This window comes from Meriones unguiculatus, chromosome 4 (genome assembly GCF_030254825.1).
Source record: "Meriones unguiculatus strain TT.TT164.6M chromosome 4, Bangor_MerUng_6.1, whole genome shotgun sequence".
Taxonomy (NCBI): Eukaryota; Metazoa; Chordata; class Mammalia; order Rodentia; family Muridae; genus Meriones; species Meriones unguiculatus.
In genome coordinates, this window is record NC_083352.1 from 72,383,733 (window position 1) to 72,406,473 (window position 22,741).

At 41.1% G+C, this 22,741-nt stretch overlaps 1 protein-coding gene across 29 annotated transcripts in view; it reads right to left on the minus strand.

Moving 5' to 3' along the window:
* Kcnma1 (potassium calcium-activated channel subfamily M alpha 1) overlaps positions 1-22,741 on the minus strand; it is a 695,343-nt gene that overhangs the window by 291,532 nt on the left and 381,070 nt on the right. For 11 of the 29 annotated variants that reach the window (XM_060382122.1, XM_060382121.1, XM_060382116.1 and 8 more), the window contains exon 4: positions 9,765-9,788. The exons of the other annotated variants lie outside the window; for them this stretch is intronic. In XM_060382122.1, coding sequence (XP_060238105.1) covers positions 9,765-9,788 — 24 coding nt within the window. The remainder of the gene's footprint in view (positions 1-9,764; positions 9,789-22,741) is intronic. 29 annotated transcript variants of the gene reach the window in all.

A 22,741-nucleotide genomic window follows, 5' to 3' on the forward strand; every position in this document is an offset into this window, starting at 1 on the left:
GAAAGCACATGCTTAGCATATAATTGTCTCCAGAGGAAATGAGACACTCTGTGTGGAAAAAATGTCTCTTTCTACATCTACTAAACAATACAACTTTCTGTAAATACCCTTGAGAATGAAGATGCAATAGAATTTTCTGGACTTGGCCTGGAAACTTGTCAAAGCACAAGGTGAGGGCTTTCCTGGGTTTTCTTTCCAAAGTCTATTTTTTGGAGTCCTGTGTCTTCTCAAAGAGAGGTACTGACCCTTCTCCTTCTGTTTTTCTACCTCATGCCTTTGGGTGGCCAACACCATGAAGATATTTTTCCCAGACTGTGGTTCTCAAACTTTGGCTTCCACCTGGAGAGCTTTGCCAAAGCTTGCTAGGCCTTAGCTCCAGAGTTTCTGAGTTACTACTCTGGATTAGGGGTCTAAGGTTTTTGTTTTGTTTTGTTTTTGTTGTTGTTTTGTGTTTTTTTAGTTTTTTTTTTTTGTTGTTGTTGTTGCCCAGAACCTCACTTTGAGAACCACTACTTCTGAAGAGTTTTCCAGCAACTGTGCACTAATTAGAGCTGCCATTGCTCACGAAGACTCCAATTCAGAAAAGAAAAGAGATGATTAAGCATTTGAGCCCGCCCTCAGATAACCAGCTGCATGCCACTTCACTAATTGCTAAGATCAAGGCTTTGAGCAGATATTTTCAGTTTCAGATATGGACAAGAAGGAAAGAATTAAAAACATACAGGGACATAATTATAACATCACCTTACATGCTTTGACAGTGGATGTTCCAATTAACAATCAGAGAGCACCTGCTGGGCACAGTCTCAGTTCTAGATTCTAAGGGAAAAATGATGAAGTCTGGATGCCAAGGGGTGATGGGGACAGTAGTTTACAGGAAATAAGGAAATGCCAAGTAGCTTTGGAACGCAACAACAAGCATCCGAGATGATGTAATAGGGAAGGGACTGGTTGAGAAACAAAATAGCACTTTGTGCAATCATTTCTAACATTCAAATTCTTTCCACTCTTGAAGGCTAGCCTCTTTTAAAATTGAATGGGGGCCCTTTCCACCCCTGACAGGATTATGGCCCACCAGAGGTCACATTCAAGACACTGGAGACATGAATCAAGTCAATAAACTTGATGATGGCAGACTCTACTCCTCTGGCTCACCTCTGCAATGTTTTTAGATTAATCTAATTAAAAGATGTCACTCATGGAGCATTAGGGACCATTCTGTCTCAGATATGAAGTCTGAAACTGGCTATGAGGAAACTCTAAAACCCATCTCATTCTGAAGTTCTTACTCTATAATTTCTTTTTTCTTTAGGTCAAACTCTTCATTACCACAAGCTGGTGCCTTTGCTCCTTCAGGAATATGACCTGAATATTTCCAGCTCTAAATCTCTGCTTGTGCTGTGACCTCTCCAAGTATTCTCAGCTCTATGTTCAAACTTTAGACAGCTTTCAAGGCCAGCTTAAAAGTTTGACTTGTGTGTCTTTACAGATCTTCTTTCATCTATGAGTTTCTTTCATTTTAAGTGGATACTGGAGCATACACTTAAGAAAGATTTAATAATTTTTATTTTGTCTATGGGTATTTTGCCTACATGCGTATCTGTGTACCATGTGCATACACTGCCTGTAGAGGCTAGATGATGACATCAGATCTCCTGAAACTAGAATCACAGATGTTTATTAGCTGCCATGTGGGTGCTGAAAATTGAACCCAGGTCCCCTGGAAAAGCAGCCAGTGCTCCTAACCACTGTACCATCTCTCCGGGCCTTCACAGGTGAATTTATACAGCTTCAGGAATGAAGAATGACTCAGTTCATACTCAAGTCTTCTTGAATTCAACCGTATAGCATTTACACATAATAATGAATTTGATCCTTACAAAAGAGTTAGATAAAATACATATTTTGTTAAAAATCTTTGATTTGCTGGGCAATGTGGTACAGACCTATAATCCCAGAACTCAGGGAAGCAGAGGAAGGTGGATCTCTGTGAATTCAAGGCCAGCCTGATCTACAAAGCAAGTCAAGGATAGCCAAGGCTTCACAGAAAAACCTTGTCTTGAAAAACAACAAATAAAAAAAAATTTCATTTGCAAACAGAAAATGAGAGGCTCTAATATCTACCCAAGTTCATATGACTGAGTTGTTTAAGTTGGGATGAAGCCCAAGTAACCTTATTGTAAATTCACATGACCCTTCCAGATGGGATTCTATGTCCTTGGAAAGGATGTATTAAGACACAGTATCTAGTATCAACAGAACATCCAAAGAGGCTCATGTAAAAACAAGGAGGTACACTGCGAGGCCAAACTGCCCTAGCAAGGCTTCATGTGTTTGTCAGGTTGTCTGGGAAAATCCAAGGGAAGCTGGCCTGTCTGAAATTCTTCCCACCATTGTTCTGTCAAGATGAACATATGGGATGTTAGTCACCCCAAGAAATTCTCCTTGGGATCTGATTGTTTATGGTGTTCCATCTATAGAGAAAACACCCTCACACTTACACACTTACATAGGACAAGTTTCTAGTTATCGTCCTGGAAAAAAAAACCTATTCCAATTCATAGTCTCTCTCTTTTCTCTCCCTCCCTCCTTTCCTCCCCCTTCCTCTCTTTCTTTCATATACCTGTAACCCCAAATGTGACAAGAAGATCAAAATTTGGAAGTCATCTTTGGGTACTTGGTGAATTAGAGGACTCCTTGAGCTACAGGAGACCCTGTCAAAACAAAACAAAACAAAACAAAACAAAACAAAAACAAGCAAAACGAGTATCATAAAAGCTGATAATATTTGAACCATTGTACACTCACTTTTAACTATGGACTGGTGAGATTAATAAATCTTGCATGCCATTTATCTAATAAAAGTAAAAGAAAAGATGATATCAACTCATCTATAGCCACTGGCCAGTATAGATCTCAGTAATGTGAAAGGCTTTTTTTTTTCCTCAGTAATGTGAAAGGCTTTTTTTTCTTATATTCGTTAAAATGAGTGCCTCACTTTACCTGTATATTAGGATGAAATGTACCTGAATATCTAGACTATCAAGACTAATTTTAAAAGAGAAGAATGTCTTTGCAGTGCACCTGAAACTATAAAATAGTGTTATTATTCACATAACTTCAGGTCTCAAAAAATGTCTTGTGAATGCATAACAATAGTGGAGCTAGTATGAGTGACAGGATGCTAATTAATCATTGAGACAGCTTAAATCTCCAAGCAGACCATTGCCTTCTAAGCTGGACAGCATCCAGGGCATGGAAGAACCCAAGTTGTACCTGTCTTTGTATCTTTTTACTTTCCTAATGCCAACTTTTAAGCACCTGCTCAGAGTTACACACTCATGAATTTATCTTTCAGGGTTGGAGAGATGACTTGGCAGTTAACAACATTTGTTGCTGTCTCAGAAGACAGGGGTTCAGTTCCCAGAACCCACATGGTGGCTAACAACTGCCTGTAACTCCAGTTCCAGAGGATCAAACCCTTCTCTGGTCTTTGCCATCACTGCATGCATCCATGTGGGCACAGACATGCATGCAGGCAACATACCCAGACACATAAAGTAAAAGTAACCAAATCTAAAATTAAAAAGTCTACCTTTCTATTACCAGGGTTGGGCATATGTTCAAAGAGTACTGTTGTTTATATTTCTTTTCTAGCATACAGAATCAAGTCTCTTCTGTCTATTATATTAGGACTTTATCCCAGAACATCTTCTAAGCTTCTACCTTTGACAAGTGGGTTGTAATAAGTGCTTGATCAAAGCTAATGATAATTATAACAAACAGGCTCTTTGTTTATTTAAAAATCTTAAAGCATTTTTCCTAGACATTGGACTTGTTTTGCATTCCTCTTAAAGAACATTGCAGTTGTTTTAATGTAAATAGAAAGTACTCTTTATCACTCTATAGTATAGATGTACCATAATCCTAGGCCCACTTGTTAAATGGCTTTATCGGGAAGTCCTTTGCTATGGTCTGTGCTGATAATTTGTTTATCTTCCTGACAGCAGCTTTTAATTATGCTCAATGATAAAATGGGACTCGAGAGCAATAAACACATATATCATCCTGACTGTGCAAAAGGATGACATGTGAACCTTCACTGCTCTGTGGACTCCTTATGTGCTCTGTAAACTTAGCTTTGAGCAATAATGACAGCAGTGGATCTCAGAGCATTTGCATGGCACAGGGTATCTATCTTGGTAATTAGTCCTAAGAATAAAGCATTCTTCTAGGAGACAAAGAAAATGACACAGATTGCTGATGAAGAGACAAAACATGTCAGTTCTTTATGCACTGGAATTCTCAATGAAATACACAGATAACTTGTTATCACAAAATAAGGTAATAAGAGCCTTGCTATGTTCCTATAGCACCTTTTAAATTCTCTCTAAGAATTTAGTATCTGTGCTGGTTAGTTTTTGTCAACGTGATACAAATGAAGATGTATCTGGGAAGGGAATCCCAGTTGAGGAACTGCCTCCATCAGATTGGCCTATGGGTGTGCCATGGAGACATTGTCTAAATTACCAATTCACGTAGGCAAGTCCAGCCCACTGCAGGGAGTGCAGGGGGGCCTGAGCTGTGTAAGAACGGTTGATGAGCAGGCCAAGGGAAGCAAGTCAGTAAGCAGCCTTCCTCCATGCTCTCTGCTTCAGTTCTTGCCTCCAGGGTCCTGTTTGAGCCTTTGCCCTGGCTTCCCTTCATGGTGAATTATAATTTGTAAGGTGAAACAAACCCTTTCCTCCCTAAGCTTCATTTTGGTTGGTAGAAAGAAAGAAAGAAAGAAAGAGAGAGAGAGAGAGAGAGAGAGAGAGAGGAAGGAAGGAAGGAAGGAAGGAAGGAAGGAAGGAAGGAAGGAAGGAAGGAAGGAAGAAGGAAAGAAAGAAAGAAAGAAAGAAAGAAAGAAAGAAAGAAAGAAAGGAAGGAAGAAAGAGAGAAAGAAAGAGAGAAAGAAAGGAAGGAAGGAAGGAAGGAAGGAAGGAAGGAAGAAAGAAAGAAAGAAAGAAAGAAAGAAAGAAAGAAAGAAAGAAAGAAAGAAAGAAAACTAGAACAATGTCTTATCTGTGTCTATATTTACCCTCATTCTATACACACATGCACCTGAACCTTTTAAAGGCAGGACATAGGAATTACAAGTCAACCTCACCAGCAATGGGCAATGGATTGTTTTAAAGTTGGGTAGATGACTCAAAATCCTAGATTTATCATCTATCACCTGTATTGTGTTGTAGAAGTAACATGACCTCTCCAAGCCTTGGTTTTCTCGTCTGTAAATTGGGGATGAAGAGACAAAATTTAAAGGCTTCCATAAGGAGAAAATCATGGATACATTGGTATTCAATCAATAATATGTATTTACAATGAATGGTGGTGATGACAGTAGCAACTACCAAGGGAAAATGCCCCCACAGGCAATGATCCCCAATGAATGAAAACTGAGAGGATTAGTAAGTTGTATGCTCTATTTCCCCACTTATGTCTACACTGCTGAGTCCTTATAAAAGACTCTGATGGTATGCAGCAAGCTTTTGATTGGAGATCTCACTACCACACAGTGACAGTCAGATATCAGGATAATAATTTTGGATAAAATTAAAGAAGAAACACAGGGAAATGATATTCCCAGGAAGACAGCCATACTGTGTCATAAATGTTAAATAATTAACCAAGATTTCTTAACAGTGAAAAGCATGAGTCACTTTAATGAGTGGCTCCTGGGAGGCTGGCCACTCTTCTTCCCAGGTCTTTGGCTCCGTTTCCCCTCTGTTGGCTTACTGTGTAGGAGAGGCAGAGAAATGAACCAGTCAAACCATTCCTACATAATCTCTTCTAGCCAGACTCCCATAAATGTATTCTTCACTGTTAGAACCCTGGAATGATGTCCAAGACAACCTACCCACTAATGCTTATTTTCTCTAGCTTGACTACAGACTGCAATTATTTCAATCACAGTTGTTACCAGAGTGGAATTAGTGTTCATATTTGCCAGCAACTTTTATGTAATAAATCAGAGTTAAGCTATTATATAAAAAAGTCTTGCCAAACAAGAGCTGCTTGCTGCAATTTTTACTAAATTGTCAGTGAAATTGCAATGGATGCACTGCAGTCACTGACTTCTCTGTCTCCATGCATTCTAGCCATTTCCCCTTTAGCACACTCTCATTTATCAGAAGGGAGGAGATAGAAAAGAGATTATTTAATTAGTACTAAATGCATCTTCACTGAGATGTATGTTCCAGATACAGATGAGGAGGGCTTCAAGAGCAGGGCTCAAGGGTCATATGTAGGTATGGGGGTAGCAGGCACACACACATACACACACACAAAAGGCATGTGCATATATGCGTCCAGAGTCCTGCAACACAGACATATGATCTGGCCCAACCCCAATTCCACCTTTTTGGTCTCTCTGCCAAATGGGATAGCTTAGGTGGGTCAATTAGCTAAAATAAATTAGAAACAGGCCAGAAAAAAGTCCCAGGTTAGGACAAAGAGCTGGGGACTCTGGCATACAGCCTGGCATGTGATTGTGACACGGGCCCACAGACTACTCTTCTTGTTATACCTGCCTTGTGCAAGAGGTACCTTGACCAGGGCAAGAGGATACATCAAACCACTGTGCTTTCTGCTTATATGTCTTCTCTCTGGACATTAAGCATCACACATGCATTAAGAGGTTCAGAGACAATCATTTCTAAACATCGCTAACCTACAGGCAGCCACAACTACACACTGGTAAGCAACGATCCAGGTCCTCATTCATGAAGAAACAGCCTAAAAAAGGAGTTTTAAAATAGCTGGTGTCAGTGCTTCTCGATAAGTGCTCACACATATGTAAAAGTGGAAGGGGCTGTTGTGGAAGGAAAGCATGAGCCCTTTGCATACCCAAAACAGCCTGGGAGGGTGACTTGGACCATGTGTGCTGGCATTTCATCCCATAATAAGCTTTCAAATAACCATGACTTCCAGCTGTTATAGACAGTGATCAAAAAATGTAGATCAAACAATTCTTTGTGAGCCTTCTCCAGATGTTAGACTTTTACACATGGCGGTCACTCACTGGTTTGTGGCTTAGGTCCTCTCCCATGGCCCTGATACCTTGCCTTTGGAACTGTAACCTCACTCTAGTTTTACCTACGAGGACTTACAGAGGGAAGATCAACTCACTCACACCCTCACTCACTCCATAATTCATTTTCTGACACCTCCCAACCATGTCTCTCTTGGAGCAGTCCACTCGAGGTCTACAACAACAGCCACTTTTAGTGCTGATATTAGGAGCCCTGATAGCATCAGGAGTTGGTGACAGCAGTTCCCTTTATCTGTTGCTTTTCTTTGAAGCCTAAAAAGTGATAACCAGTAACACATACACTCAGCCTGGGATGAATTCTATGACAGTAATGGCTGGTAATAGCTTTGTTTGTGGTACCCTGGGGTTGTTTGTTACTGGGAATTCTTTTTAAGACACTGGGAGAGACCTGGCAACAGTCTTGTTGACATCTAGCATAGAAAACAATTATACATTTATTGCACAAGGAAATAAAATAGCTTTGCTTTAGCTCCATCTTTGGCTGACAGCAGAGGCGTGAATGTTTTGTTAAGTATTCCTATTTAGGAGTTTTTACAGAGCCTGCAGCATCACAGCCAGAAAGGACAGTCTGAGATGTTGTGATTAGCCATCATGAATCTGCTGATCACAATGGAGGGAGAGACATTTCTTAGGAATGTCATAAAGCAACCTGGGCAGTAAAGAACAAAACTATGGGGATCAACGGGGCAAGTTACCTTCAGAATAAAAGTGTCCCTGTTAACAGGGCCAAGAGAATTGCTTACTAAACCCTGTACTCATACAATCACATTTCCAAGCATATGCTATCTTTATTTACCTCATGGAATCAATATCTTAGCTCAGAGAAGACTTATTTTCCTTCATTTTTCCCCCTCTTGCTGCTGGTTCACACTGGAAGTCATTTATTTATAAAAATCCATTTTATCTCTTCAGGCCGTAGAGATAACTCTTACCAAGTTCTCAATGGTGTCCACTCGGCCTCTGAATCTAAATTTGGAGAGTATTGTAAGGTAAAAGCAGCAAGTTTCATCCTGCTGCTGCTCCTTGCAGTGCTATTGCTGCCTCTGATTTCTCTCAAGTGTTGTTTTCTATATCCCTGTGAAAGCACAGCAGTGTCATCTGAGGGTGCCCCAGGAGCTGATTTCTCAGGACTGTCTCCTCTGCCACTGTGAATGGACCCTCTCGTACCTACTCTGTCTCCCTGCAGCTATCACATCATTGTAGCAGGAAGCAATGTGTGTTTCCAGGAACAAAAAGAACTATTTCTTTTCTGAAGAGCCTCTCAGCGAGACTCAGAGGGTTCCTTTCCCAGAGGCCTAGATAGCAGCTCTCCTCATGGTGAGTGCTGGGTCAGAATCACCTGCCTGAGCACAGCTGTCCTCTAATTCCATCCAGGCTCCTTTCACAAAGGAAAACACACTCAAAGAACCTCTTTAGTGGTTGCCCAAACATGTTTGAAATTCTAAGCAAAGTCCCCTCTTTCAGTGCGGTGAATAGGATATGTCAATGAAATAGAGTGTAGAAGGGGCTTAACAGTGCTAAGCCCCTGGATATAAGAAATTGAAAATTCAAAGGGGGAAGGGGAGGCAAGAGGCCTCCAGTTTTGTTTTAGTCTAACCGTTGGATTGCATAGTTTTAGTCTATGTGTGCCTGGCAAGCTACTACTATGGAGCTTTCCTCTCCCACTGTGGGATGATCAGAGCCAGGTGACAATCCACTTTTATTTTCCTAAGTTCACAGCTTGTTTGTCTGCAACTTAAAACACCTACTTATGTGAAATGACACCAGTCATGGATCCAGCAAGATTGTCCCAGCCGTCAGATTTCACAAAAGTCCATACCGAGAATACAAGACAGAAAGACAAAGTAGACATTTCATAATAATGATGAAAAAGAATTAAAAGAGCATTTAAAGAAAGCCATCACTGGCCCTCTAGTAAAAGATGTATTCAATGAGGACAGAAAACAATAACTATTATTAACCAATAATGCTGAATAAAGTGCTGACGTGCTTCAGTGAATATAAATATCCTTTATAGTACTAACCTTTTATATATTTTGAATTTGAATTAGTGGTATTGCTAGGTTAAGTAAGCTATGTGCAAGGTAAATAAGTGTATTTCTTGGGGGAATTTATCTTACAAGGTAGATTTTATCAAGTTGATGTATTTATCAGATCTAAGAAAACACAACTAGGAAACATTGTTCAGGAAGCCATGAGAAGAGGTGGGGACCAGGCACTGTGAGCACATCCATGCTTAGTTGGGAAGGCACAGAACTGACCACCAGGTAAGCTGCTACTCAGAAACAGACCTTAGCTTCCAAATCTCTGGTCAGGGGCCGTATTGGCATCAGCCTAACATGAGACTTAGTTAACTCTTTCGCAATGCTCCAGTCTTGAATTTTCATGGCATGGAGTGGCTTTGGAGAGTAGCAATGATTTGAGGGCTCCCGAGGATGTCTAAGAGGAAGCGTATATCCCAGTCCTTCAATGTGTCAGAATTCTTGCTGCTTCAATTCCATGCATGCGTCCAGTGCTTGCTACATTCAGAGCTCCCAAGAAAAGCATGTCGCATGCATGGGCAGTGCGGGGAAAGGACCTGGTTAACCTGGAGGCAACAACCAAAAGGGTGAGGTTTCAGCATGCAATGAGAACCACACTTGGTCTTAGCCGCCATGCAGAGAAGACCTACATCAGAGAGTCTGCTGTGCGGCTCCTGGGCAAGAGTCGACATGAGAGAGGCGAGTTACTTCAGCAGTGACAGACACGGGCAGAAAAAGGTTCAAACCACTCTAAACAGAACACTGTACAGAGCACTGGCATTTCACACGAGAAGAGGCAGCTTGGGGCCCACAAGGGGAGAGACAGGGAGGGGAGGACAGAACAGCGTCCCTCTGATTATATGGTTTCCTTGTTAGCCCTTCATATGCATGTGTTTTTATACAGTGTCTTTTGATTTGATTTGATTTGGCAAATAACCTCATGACATCTGCCATAATTGTTTAGATATTTTGGATATTTGAGAGGAGCAAGGTATTGGTGACATAAAGATACACACCATGATTTCCTGTTGGGATACTTTATTTCAAAAGCAGTGCTGAGGTTAGGTAGATAAGTAACAGACAGTCAAGTGCCAACATCCTTCACATTGTGGTTTCAGAGTTCATGGGAGTCTCCAGGCCGATTGTGTTGAGAACCCAAAGCTTGTTGAAAGGCAACATCACCCCTAAAAGACACCTATCCCTGGTAACTTCACTCCCACTGAAGCCATTTCTTTTTCTTATACCATACATGGGGAATGGAACCTTAGATAGAAGTGACATGCCTTGATACATTGTTTTAATTAAAAGTGACCAAGCAGCAAATAAGTATTTGAAACGTTTAGGTTCTTCTCTCTGTCTCTGCCGCTCTGTCTCTGCCTGTCTCTGTGTACACTTGTACGTCCTCTGCTGTGGAGGCCAGAGGACAAACCTGGGTGTTGTCTCTCAGTGACTGCCCACCTTTTGAGAGAGGATCTCTCTCTTGTCTACAGCTCACTCCTTGGATTATAAATGCAGGACACTGAGGACACTTTTTAAAAAGTTGGTTCATGGAGATCATTTTCAAGCACTTACATTTTTTTTTTCTTTGAAATAGGAAAGCAGCAGCATTTGAGGAAGGGCCCCGAGCTCCCTTCAAATGTCAACGCCATAGCTGCTGGCTGAAGAATGCTGTCAACCAAACTGCCTGCCCCACAGAATCTTGGTCTTTCCCCCTGCCTGTGCTGCCTTCTGGGACCTCAAACATATTGGGCACAACTCATGGAGGTCTGCACTGTAATCCTAGCAGTGCAATCCTCTCCCACAGCTCTCTCCAGCTGGAAGAAGAGGGAGGAACTCAGTTTAGTTGTCAATTACTCCTTTTAATATGCTTTTCTGTTGCTCATAGCGTATGTGGACCATGATGGCAGCTGTGATAAAGACCTGGACACCCTGTGAACAGACAGGACACAGTATCCATCTGCTCACAGAGAGCAGAACACCCTCTCAGACCTGAGTTCCACCCAAACATAAAGATAAATGCATCCAAACAGAACACACAAAACTATTCATTTAACAGGTATCTCCAGAGTTCTTTAGAGACAGGCATTCCACTCATTGGAAAGATACAGAATTTAAGGAAACACAGTTGACTCTCCAGAATAGTATATTCAAGAGGGACTTGGTTCAAAGTTCTACATTTTCTGGCTGCAGACAATCTGTGTATCTCTCTTGGCTTCGAAGTCCTCACTAACATGTAAATACAACTCATCAGAAATAGACACATAAATGTTAAGTGCTGTGACAGTGGCCAGCTATGGTGAATGTTATGTCAGCGGAAACTATTGTGATCTCTAAAAGTCAAATCCAAGAAATGAACTCGAGGTCTCTGTAATGAGAGGACCATCTCTGGCTGAGTTGAGATAAAGTTTAAGTAATGAATAGAATAATGAATAAAAAATAGATCTGAGAGAGAAGGTGGGTGGAGGCACAGGAATGGAGGGCTAAGTGTGGCCAGAGGTTTGGATGTACAACAGGACACAGAACCTCACTATTCTGGAGCTTAGTGGCCTGTAGGACTGGCAAAAATTAAGGGTAGGCAGAAGATGGTGAAGCATTTATATGCCCAATCATAGGCCTGACCTTCATCCTGGAGAAAGCAGGAACCTGAAAGCTTAAATGTGGAGGAATAGCCAGTTTATCAAATTAAATTCCAGAAGAAAAAAGTTACTTTGCATGTTTTTAAAGTTCTGTGTATGAATGTTTGCCTGCATGCATATATGTATGTGTATCAGAAGGCTAGAAGAAGGGATCAGATCCCAGAACTGGAGTTACCGTCAGTTGTGAGCTGCCATGTAGATGCTAAGAAGCAAACCCAGGTCCTCTGTGAGAGCAGTCAGTGCTGTTAACCTTTACTCCATCTTTTCAGCCCCGACCTATGCAAATCCTAAGGTGTAATTCTTTGCTATGGGCAACCAATGCCACCTTGTGGAGTGGCTTTCTTCAGAGACTGGCACTGTCAGAGTTTCTTTAGTGGCAGGATCATACTATCACCAAAGCAGGTACCTGAACCACAGTGGCCCTCCATGTCTATTTCTGGGGTCTTTGTGTCACAAAGAAAGGAAAATGCATGGCCCTTTATCTTTTGGAAGAAACTACATTACTAAGAAGCTACTATAAGTGAAATGTTTAAATGACAGAAAAGTATTCAAGACAGGCATACTTTGAACAGGGACAGCTGTGTAAATAGACACATATCTATAATGATAGGCACACTGTGTGTGGTCATACTCAAGTATATGGAGAAGGTATGGCTAGCATTTTCTCTGCATCCACAGCTTATTTCCTAAAGAACCTTATACCACTAGAACATTAAAGGTTACTTATAGACTGGAAACCAACTGCTAATCATAACCCAGGTCCTTTTGGGGTTTGGTCATTTCAGCTCCCAGAAGGATACTTGAAATATTCATTCTTAGAGTGAGGCTTTCTTTTGGTCAGATGAGTAAGAAGGAAGATGGCATTTTCAAAGTGAATTTTCTTTAAAGGGCAACCAAGTATGTTTATGACCATTTATGCTCAACTTTCAAGTGTGACCATGATAGAACTCTACCCCCTTATCTCATAAAACAGAAACAGGAGAGTGTTGACTCCCTGTTGTCAAGACTATGTGATCACAGTTTGCTAGATTGATTTACCTTCATCCTAAGTCCCTCTGTCTGTAGCCTTAGAGAGTAGAAGCCATGATGCCCTGAAGTCACCATGGAAACAGAACGAGATTCCTCATATCCACAGCCACTATGGTGCTCAGTAGCCATTCGGTCCGGGATTGCTCAAAAGGAAGGAACACTGTTGGAGAATGGTTTTGGGTGGTCTTTTGTCTCTACCCACCCAGGACACTGTAACAGTGGTCTCGAGTTTTGGATTGGAATCCCTTTGGGGGTCAAATGATACTTTCCCAGGGGTCTCCTAAGACTACCAGAAAATACAGATATTTACATTATGATTAATAAAAGTAGCACAATTACAGTTATGAAGTAGCAACGAAGTAATTTTGTGGTTGGGGATTACCACAACATGAGAAACTGTATTAAAAGGTTGCAGCATTAGGAAGGTTGAAAATCACTGCTATAACAGATCTTAAGTTGAAAAGATCCAGTCTTTGTAGCTGCCAACTCCAAAGGATGGAGGAAGGCTGGGCATTATCCTGGGCTGCCTGGTGCCTGCTCCCTTCTCTCCCAAATGAATAAAAGTAGGAAAACCTAACAAACTCCTCTGCTGGCCTGTCACATACAAACTTATACACAGTTACCAAATGGAAAAATATAAAATAACATCAGAGTACTGTCACCTTCCCCCAAGTGACAATGGTATTTCTGGGATAGAAATTGTAACCATATGCTGAGATGCATAGCCAAACTTTGGGCAGAGTGCAGGGAATCTTATGAAAGAACGGGAGATAGAAAGACCTGGAGGGAACAGGAGATCCACAAAGGGAGCAATAGAACCAAAAAATATGAGTACAGGTGTCTTTTCTGAGACAGATACTCAAAACAAGGACCATTCATGGAGATAACTTAGAACCCCTGCACAGAAGTAGCCCAAGGCAGCTCAGTATCCAAGAGGGTTCTCCAATAATAGGATTAGGAACCATATCTGACATGAATTCATGGGCTGGCTCTAGGATCACCTCCACCTGAGATGGGAGCAGCCTTACCAGTCCACAGAGGAAGACAAAGAAACCAGTTCTGATGAGACCTGATAGACTAGGGTCAGATGGAAAGGGAGGAAAACCTCCTTATCACTGGACTGGGGGAGGGCACGGAAGAAGAAGAGGGAGAGAGGGTGAGATTTGGAGGGAGTGGGGGAGAGGGTACAGCTGGGATACAGAGTGAATAAACTCTAATTAATAATAATAATAATAATAATAATAATAATAATAAGCTCCTACCTGTATGCTCCAGCAATGCCATCAACAGAAACAGCTCAGGCTCTGTCTTCCCTACCATCCCACTGTGAACATAAGGACCTCCACACACCCACATTTCTTAGGAATTTCAGATAAGTACATATCAAAGAGGAGGCACTCCTCCATAGATAATGGCTTAATACAGATTAACTGAAATCAGCAAGGGTTCAAGGGCGCTTTTATTGTGCATGGTTTGGTAAAGTAAAAATACGTGTTTTGTTTTGTTTAATTTAAAACCTATAATCCTATGCTTAAAAGCAGTTGTCTGAATAACAATCATTTTCTTGTTGTTGAATTTTAAACATCTTGAAATTTGCACTATTTTAAAAAATCTACTAGTGACTTAATGTTAACATTAGTGTATCTTTTTTAAAGTTGTTTCTCTTATTTCAAATTCAGTTTCTCAGAAGAGAGGTACTTTGTGCTGCCAAGAGAATTTTGTTTGCCGACTGAGGAGTTAGTGACACAAATCAACAAGGGACAAAATGCATCAATCTATATGGCAAGCAAGCATAGTATACAGCTGGCAAAATCCCCTCATGTTATCGGCATGTGCCATGACTCCCCGTTGGGACAATAAACTTTTGCTATGTAACAGAAGTATTGGAGATGTGGTGGTGCACCCAGAAATTCTGTACAGCTTTCATGATCCTCTTGTAGGTATTAAGCTATTGTGAAATAAGATTTTCATTTCGCATGTTTACTCTTGCACAGTGCATGGATTCAGTTCCTAGAAGCTCACAACTGTCTGCAATGACAATTCTAGAAGATCTGATGCCCTCTTCTGGTCTCCATAGGCACTGTACAGGCAGAGTACACAAGCATACACAAGGCAAAACGCATTTTAAAAAATCTGTCCTTTACTTGTTTGGCTTTAATGTATCAAAGAGCCAATATAATGTTTATTTGTGGTTTAAAGAGCAGGAAAGATCTGCAAATGAGGTTCTTTAGAGAACCTATATTGAGCACCTGTTGCATGTACGGTAGCATATAGAAAATATACAAAAGAGGTGAAGGAAGCTACAGAGATACATGCCAGCATCAACTGTCTCAAAAGGACATCGATTTAAATAAAAGCATCATTTACTTACCACATGGATTTTCAGAGACAATCCCTCAAGACAAAATCAACTGTCAATAAGCAAAGTCATTAACATAATATGAGAAGCTAACTCATGGGATGAAGAAGTCATAGGAATTTGTTCAGGTAAACAGACGCTGGGCAGCATTGGGCTGAACAATGCTGTTACCATCACTTCCCCATAAAACTTCCAACACTTGCTATTTCAGTTTATCTTTTTCTTGCCTAAAACTCTATGCTAACCTTACTTACAAGCCAAAAACTGATGTCCACTTAAGATGCAAGAAGATATGAGGGTCTACCCTTACGAGGAGTAACAATTAAAAAGAGATCCAACCAGGAATATCAATCATGGAATCACAGAGAAGTGACAAGGTAAAAGGAGAGACAGGTGACCTTTAGAGTTCAGGCATCTATAACACCTTCTCCCATCGCCCATGGGTGGCATCTACTCTCCCTACACTTGTTCTGGCCAATGCTGTTAGAAGTAAATTCAGGGCACAAAAGGAAGCCATAAAGACAAATCCTTAGACACCAAAGTTTTTGCAAAGAATGTGGCCATGGATTTCCCATCTTTCTGTGAGAGATGACGAAAAACAGAGAAATGTGCAAAGCCTAAGAAGCTCCTGGAACTGAACACCTAGCAGATGAGCAACCAGAAAGAGCAGATCCAGCCCTTCCTGAAATAGAAATGTCCCACTGCGGCTGGCCACCTGGAACTTCACCTGCTTGGGATCCTAAAAAGCCAGGAGCTTCCGCTTCTCTGTTTAAATAATGAGCAACCAGAACAGCTCGACCTGGGAACAAACTAGTTCGTTATCCAAAGCATTCCCCAAAGAGCTAGGAAACATCTGCTGTGAAGAAGGGGTCTTTCCAAATTATAATTACTTTTTAAAGGAATGTCTTAACCACCGAATAAGAGAAGGGTCCCAGGGATCTAGCAAGCTACAAGAATACACACCAGCTAAGGACTGGTGGCTGCTCCGCCCCAGTTTGAATGCATTTGGGTCTGAGCACTTAGCTCAGCGGTTACCACCTCCTGGAAGTCTTTCTGCATCCTCACCTCCCTTAGAATTCATTGAGCCCCTTTCTGAGTTCTCTCTCTCTCTTCACCAGTGAATCTTAGCCTCCATCACCGATACAGAGGTAATTTGTGTTTGTTTGTCTCTCCCTTCCCTGCTGCACCTGGTGCTCTTTGCTAGGGTTGTAGGAGGCTGCACAGTAGGCCTTAATAAGGGTTTTAAGAGGAGGAGAGAAATTAAAGGACAGAGGAAGAAAATAGAAAGACTCTAGAAAGCAGATAATCTGTGAGCTACTATACCCAGTAAAAAAAAAAAAAATCGCATCTTCCAAAGTGATTCTCCAGAAACCCCAAATCAAGTATAGATCAAAATCTAAATCATGTGACGTTTGTGTTAGCCACATTAATGCCACCACCAGATGCCATAAGAACCTCAGGAGATTGATTTATGGACTCCTTCTGTGCCCCAGGGAAAGTAAGGGTTCTTTTACCTAACACACAACACATTTGAGGATAAAATGGGAGAATGTCCTTCTTGTAGGTAGCCACATTCATCACCCAGTAAGTTTACTTGTTCTTTTTAGCCAAGAAATGCCAAAGTCCTGAACTGTCCTGCCAGATTTGAATACTATATTAGGAGGGTCTGTTCCAACAGGTTTGGAATCTGTTTCATTAGCTATCACAATACTAAATTAATTTCTTAAATCAATAGATAGCCATTTCCTCTTTATCTAAACAGATTTAAAACAAGCAACCCAAAATTTGAAAAAAACACACAAAAAAAGAAAATACATCTCCCTTTATTTAAATTAAAATTACTTTTTGTATATTTGTGCTTTAGTTTAGAAAGCTGAACTCAAACTTGAAATTAAGCAGGCTAGAAGCATGAGCTAAAAATCTAGAGGTGTATATACATAGGAAGTTAGGAAATCATCTTGGGTCTATCCCACTGGTCTACTTCTTCAGGCATCCAACACAAAGAGACAAGCAACAGTCAGAAAACACACTAAAAAACAAGAAAGAATTTTAGATGAGGTTTTGGATATTTAGGGTCTCTGTGAGAAGATACTAAACTTATTAGATATAAACTAACACATTCTAACTATTCAAGTTAAGTTGACTATGATGTACTCTAGCCTACAAAAATAACAGAATCTATGTAATCTTAAACATAGATGAAGAAAGCACCTAGCATACTCCTTTTTGCACACAAAATGAAGAAGGTTCTACTAGAGAAAGCATGGGCTTCAATCATTATATATTGGCTATTTTGTTTGTCTTCTCAACTCAGCCTTGATTTTGATGGATAGTTTCTTTTGGTTACTACTTTTTTTTTTTTTAGTGTGTGTGTGTGTGTGTGTGTGTGTGTGTGTGTGTGTGTGAATGTGAACTCACACAATCTCTTGCCCATGTTTGAGGTCAGGGGACAGCCACAGTGGTCAGGCCCCCTTCCTTGTTTGAGACAGGATCTATATGAGTTTTCTCTCCTGCACATGCTGGCTTATAATTTTACTGTTTCTTCCTTCCATTTGTCAGGAAGAACTCTGGGAATACAAATGCTCATGCTACATACCCAGGTTTTTGGGCTCTTAGGATTTGAATTCAGAGTCTCATGTTTATGTAGCAAAACTTTTTACTCCCTGAGCCTTCTTCTTAGTCCATCATCACTTTTTCCAAGTTTCATATGTATAAATCAGGATTATTTTGCAAAATTACTATAAAAGTTATAAAGTTGTCACTAGCTCCTGAAACAGTGTACTATCAATAGGCAATTACAAAAACTATTTGTAATTATTGTGAGTAGAGAACTAACAATGTTGCCCTGACTTCTTGAGTAAATGGAGTCCTATTCAGGAAATTCTTAATTATAGTTACATGTCATCAGCAACCACAAGATGGTATGAATTCATACACCACTTTTGTTCAAATGAAACATGACACCGTGGCATAAATATAAGGTAGCTCTGCTCAGAGTTATTTGCCAAAGAATAAAGATTCACCATAAGGAGGGAGACTGCATGGTTTTAGTTAAATCTTAAGAATAATCATAGTGAATAAAATCCTTTTCCTCAGCTTAAAATGTTATCTATTAGCACTAAGGCAAATTAGGATAACTTCATTCCTGTGTGAAGCTGAAAACAAACTTTTTCATCTCCTCATGCCCTAAAATTCACTTTTTGCTCAATTAAATGAGGTCTCAAATTATCCACATGACATGAAATTCTTTCTGTTGTCTTGGTAGAGACAGTTTAAAATTCACTGAGTATGGTTATTTGAAATGATGCAGACTATGGCAAATTCTGGGACAGGGTTCCTAGAAAGGGTTCATTTATTGTCAGCTACTTGTCATCACTGTTGAACATAAAGCTTCTACCTGCTCTGGGGAAGGTCTAGGTAGAGAGCACAACTCTTGACTCTATGAGTTTCCACACCAAATCTACACCTTTCCTACAAAGCTCCAAATACAGTGACCCTCCATAATTTTCTCCAGACCCCAAATTTTGATTATGTCTACTGAAATGCAGGAACCTTTCACCCAGGCCTAGATGAGCCTTCTAACTAGTATACACTCTGTAAACAACCCTAAACAAATAAACTGACAAAGGGCAAAGAAGAAGGAATCCTGGAAAAGATTGAATGTTAAAGTCCTCAACCAATTTTACTAAGCTAAGTAAGTACTAGTTTGCAAGTACTTTCCCTGTCAGGTCTCAGTACTAGCATGCGGCTGTACTAACCCCAACTCCTATCTATATATAACTTTTGTACCCACATAAAAGGAGTTTCATCTCTTTTATACTAACAGGAGTCATTTGATAACTTAATCGTCTCTATTACACACTTTGAAAGGCATCTGACATCTAATTTTGAATTATAACTAACTATTACTCCCAAGCTCACTTCAAAGTAAAACAGAATTATCTCTTTGTCAATTGCTTATCTAGGTTAGGCAAAGAAAACAGTGATAGTCTGGCCCATGTTCCAAGTTCCAACTAATTGAAGAGTGCCATCACTTCAGTGTTTAAACTTAAAGTGTGCTTATGACGATGGACATTGGTCTGAGTTCCACAGATACTGGACTCTAGGTGCAATCTGCTATCCCAGGATTAGGATCTCCTCTCATCCAGTTCAGGGGCTCAATTTCCAGTCTCAATTACTACCCACAAGACCTTAACAACTTAGGATCACTTTCTACTTTGATGAAGGAAATCACAGTGATGTTACTGGATGGGATGGTAAAGGCAGATCGGCAATAGAGTAAATTCCCAGTAGCTAGAGACACAGCCTTTATGCCTACAGAGAGAAGCTTATGGAACCAGAATTCCCAGTGGCTGACAGCTAGGTGGGAACCTGACTAGTGATCAGGTGATAGACACCTACTCTGTGAATGGCCACAGTGGCCATGGTTGGTGTTGGTCATGTGGCAGTTGCTTTACCCCTCTTTACTGATGCTTATGCAGAATCTGCTGCGATTCCTACACAAGCACCAGGCATTTTGTAGACTCTTGCCTTGGGCCTATGAAAACCAGGCTTACAGGCATACCATAATGCTTAAGTGGGACAGGTCCAAGATAGATTTCAGAGCTCTGTTCTACAGCACACACGACTCTAACCTTCTGTTGAGAAAAGCTAGCCAAGAATGTCCAGCTCCAAGCTGAGAATGAGGAATGCAGATTGTATCTTCCTGGGAAGTTCACTGTCTGCGTATGAGCAGTTATCACTTTGCTGGCCTTTAGAACATGGCTGAGGTTGCCTCATCCCAGGCATCAGTCTGTCTTCATTCCCAGTTCCTAACAAAGTGAACTACCGACCACCAGCCTGTTGAAATCCTACTGACAAGAATCAGTTTCTCCTTCTTGGTTCTGGTGCCATTTCTGAAGATGAGGAAAGACCTGTGAGCTGTGCCATCCCAGTCCAATTTCCTTCCCAAGTTCCAGTTTTCCAGGATTTGCTTTCTAGGATTTCTGTTACCACAGTACTTCCTCACGCTGGGTGTCATCTTCTTGAGCTGTATGCTGACCTCTCCCTGGGCAAATCTACATGCGAGACTGAAAACCTTCTTTCTGTGAGATAGCAAAGCCAAGTGACAGCATTCCGGAGCACTGCAGAAACCAAAGGGCAGATGGAAATATCTGGAGAAAAAGTCACTGAGCTTCCATGGTTCACTTCAGAGGTATACATGAACAAACATGCAGGAGAATGAAATGGACACACAGGCCTCTAACTGAGATCTAAAAGCAGAGTCCCCCCTCACACAGCTGCAGTGACTGCAGCTCTACAGCTTGTTAATTTTTCATTCATGCATGACCTGGGTACACTGTAACCGCACTGTGACCCAAAACAGCACGGGGCCTTATTTCTGCAGCAGTGTTGAGTGCACAGTAGATATTATGTGTACTTTTATACCAATCCAGATCCTGACAACCTTTGTGAAGATCCTAGGGCAGAAGCTGAGCAACTCTGGTGCTCAGTGGTTTGCAGCACTCAGCCAAGCTCAGTGGATAATTTTCCCTAAGTCTATATGTGCTTACGTGGTACCTACCAATTGTATTTTCTTGGTAGAGGGCAATTGTAGCGTGCCTACTATTCCAGATGTGTTCCTAACCATCACCTTTCTCCTTTGATGCAGGAGCAGCAGGCGGCAAGGGCTCTTTATCCGGCTGAGGGCACAGAGGGCAGTAGTCACTCTTCGTTAACATGTATCAGCTGCACACACTCATAGTGTACAGCGTGCAGGGTGCTGTAATTAGCATTTTCTCGTCTTGGTCATTTCTCTATGTTGGGAGCCTTTGAACTCCACTCCTGTAGATCACCACAGGTTACTCCACTATGCAGTGGGACACCAGAACTTATTCATCCTATCTGTCTGTTTCCGTATCTGCCCTCTTTTTATTTCTCTCACTCCCCTTCCTCCCTGCCCAGCCTCTAGCAATCATAGTTTGTCACTGAATCAACTTTTAGCCTCCATATGCACAAACATGTGATATTGGACCAAATATCAAGTTTCCTGACTATTCAAATTTTGTCTCACAAATTATACTCAAAGACGTCCTAAGAGGATACTGGTCTTAGAGTCTTAACTTGGAAATGACACCTTCCTGCCCAGTTTGTATGGATTTGGAATACTGGGTAGTCAACCTCAGCATCTATACTTGGACTTTCTAGGTGTGTGTGTGTGTGTGTGTGTGTGTGTGTGTGTGTGTGTGTGTGTTTGGATAAACTGAACGTGAAGCAAAGAAGAAGTCATAAATACTAGAAATAGTTAGGCAAACAGGGCTAAGGGTCAATTTATCAATTTGATTGCTCTGCCTCAAAATACACTGTACACATTTAACCAATAATTGTCACACTTGTTCTATCCCCATTCTCCATTCCACTCCACCTTCTATGCAGACATCTCTGCTTCTGTCCTCATTCTTGCTGTTTCTTTCTACCATTCTCAGTAAGCTATGCAGGAAATGGAATTAATCATGGCAAGGGGGATGTGACATCCTTCACTCAGTTGGTACTCTCCATATTTTCTTGGTAAAAAATATGATTTTTCTTAAAAAAAAAACTTCCTAATGAGTTGATTTCCTGCCATTATCCTTGAAGATCTACTAAGATGATATAATTCCTTCCACTTAAATATTGGTTTCAAAAGCCTTCTTCTGTTTTCTATTCTTGTTTGTGGGCAACTGCCGACATATGCACAATTCTGGATTTTATTTTAAGTAGTTTGTAGTTGACTATAGTTTATTTGTGCAATTGGTATAATTAAATCTAATTATATAATTGGTGAAAGACTGAGTAATCACATAATTAGAATGTGCAATAATAACTGTTTCAATCCCATTGTTATGACGTGCAATGATACAGTTATGATGTAGAACAGTGAGATAACATTCACAGGGTACCCTGCAAAGAAAGGACCCTCTTGGCCTCTTGGTACTCAGCAAAGGCTGAAGCCCTGGGCAGCGGCTGTCAGTATCTCAACTCGGACTTCGTCTTCATCACCATCTGCTAGTTTAACCCTGGAGAGTGACACTCTGAACAGCACTCTGGAGGAGTGCTCATGGTCAGACACTCTGAGACCCAAACTACCAACCTGCTGTACCTGAAGCTCAGAATGGACCGCAAGTTCCCAAAACTGTCATTTCACAGCTGTACTAAATTTTAAAAATTCATTGAGGCCCAAGAAATTGGGCAGCAAAGTACTTCATGATTATACACACTATCACAAGTGGTCTTAGGGAGGATGGCAGGGATAGGGGTGACACTCCGGGTTCGGTCTTTCTTAGGCATAGGAGCACTTGTCACCTTCTCAAAAGAGGGCATGGAGATAGAGCACCAGAACGGTGCTAGCTCAGCCTTGACTCTTAGTTGGTGGAGAGCTATAACTTCCCTGCAGCCTATCTTCCCCTTCCAGGTCCCCAGGCTGGATCAGGTGAGCAGCAGCAACTGTGACATCTTCTGCTCACTCTTCAGCACTGCTAAGCCCTCCTGTTCATGTCCTCCACTTGATAGAGCTCAGAGAACTCCACAAGCCCTAGGTCCCCCAGCTGGCAGCCCTCCGCTCTGAGCCTTATTTCACAGTCCTCAC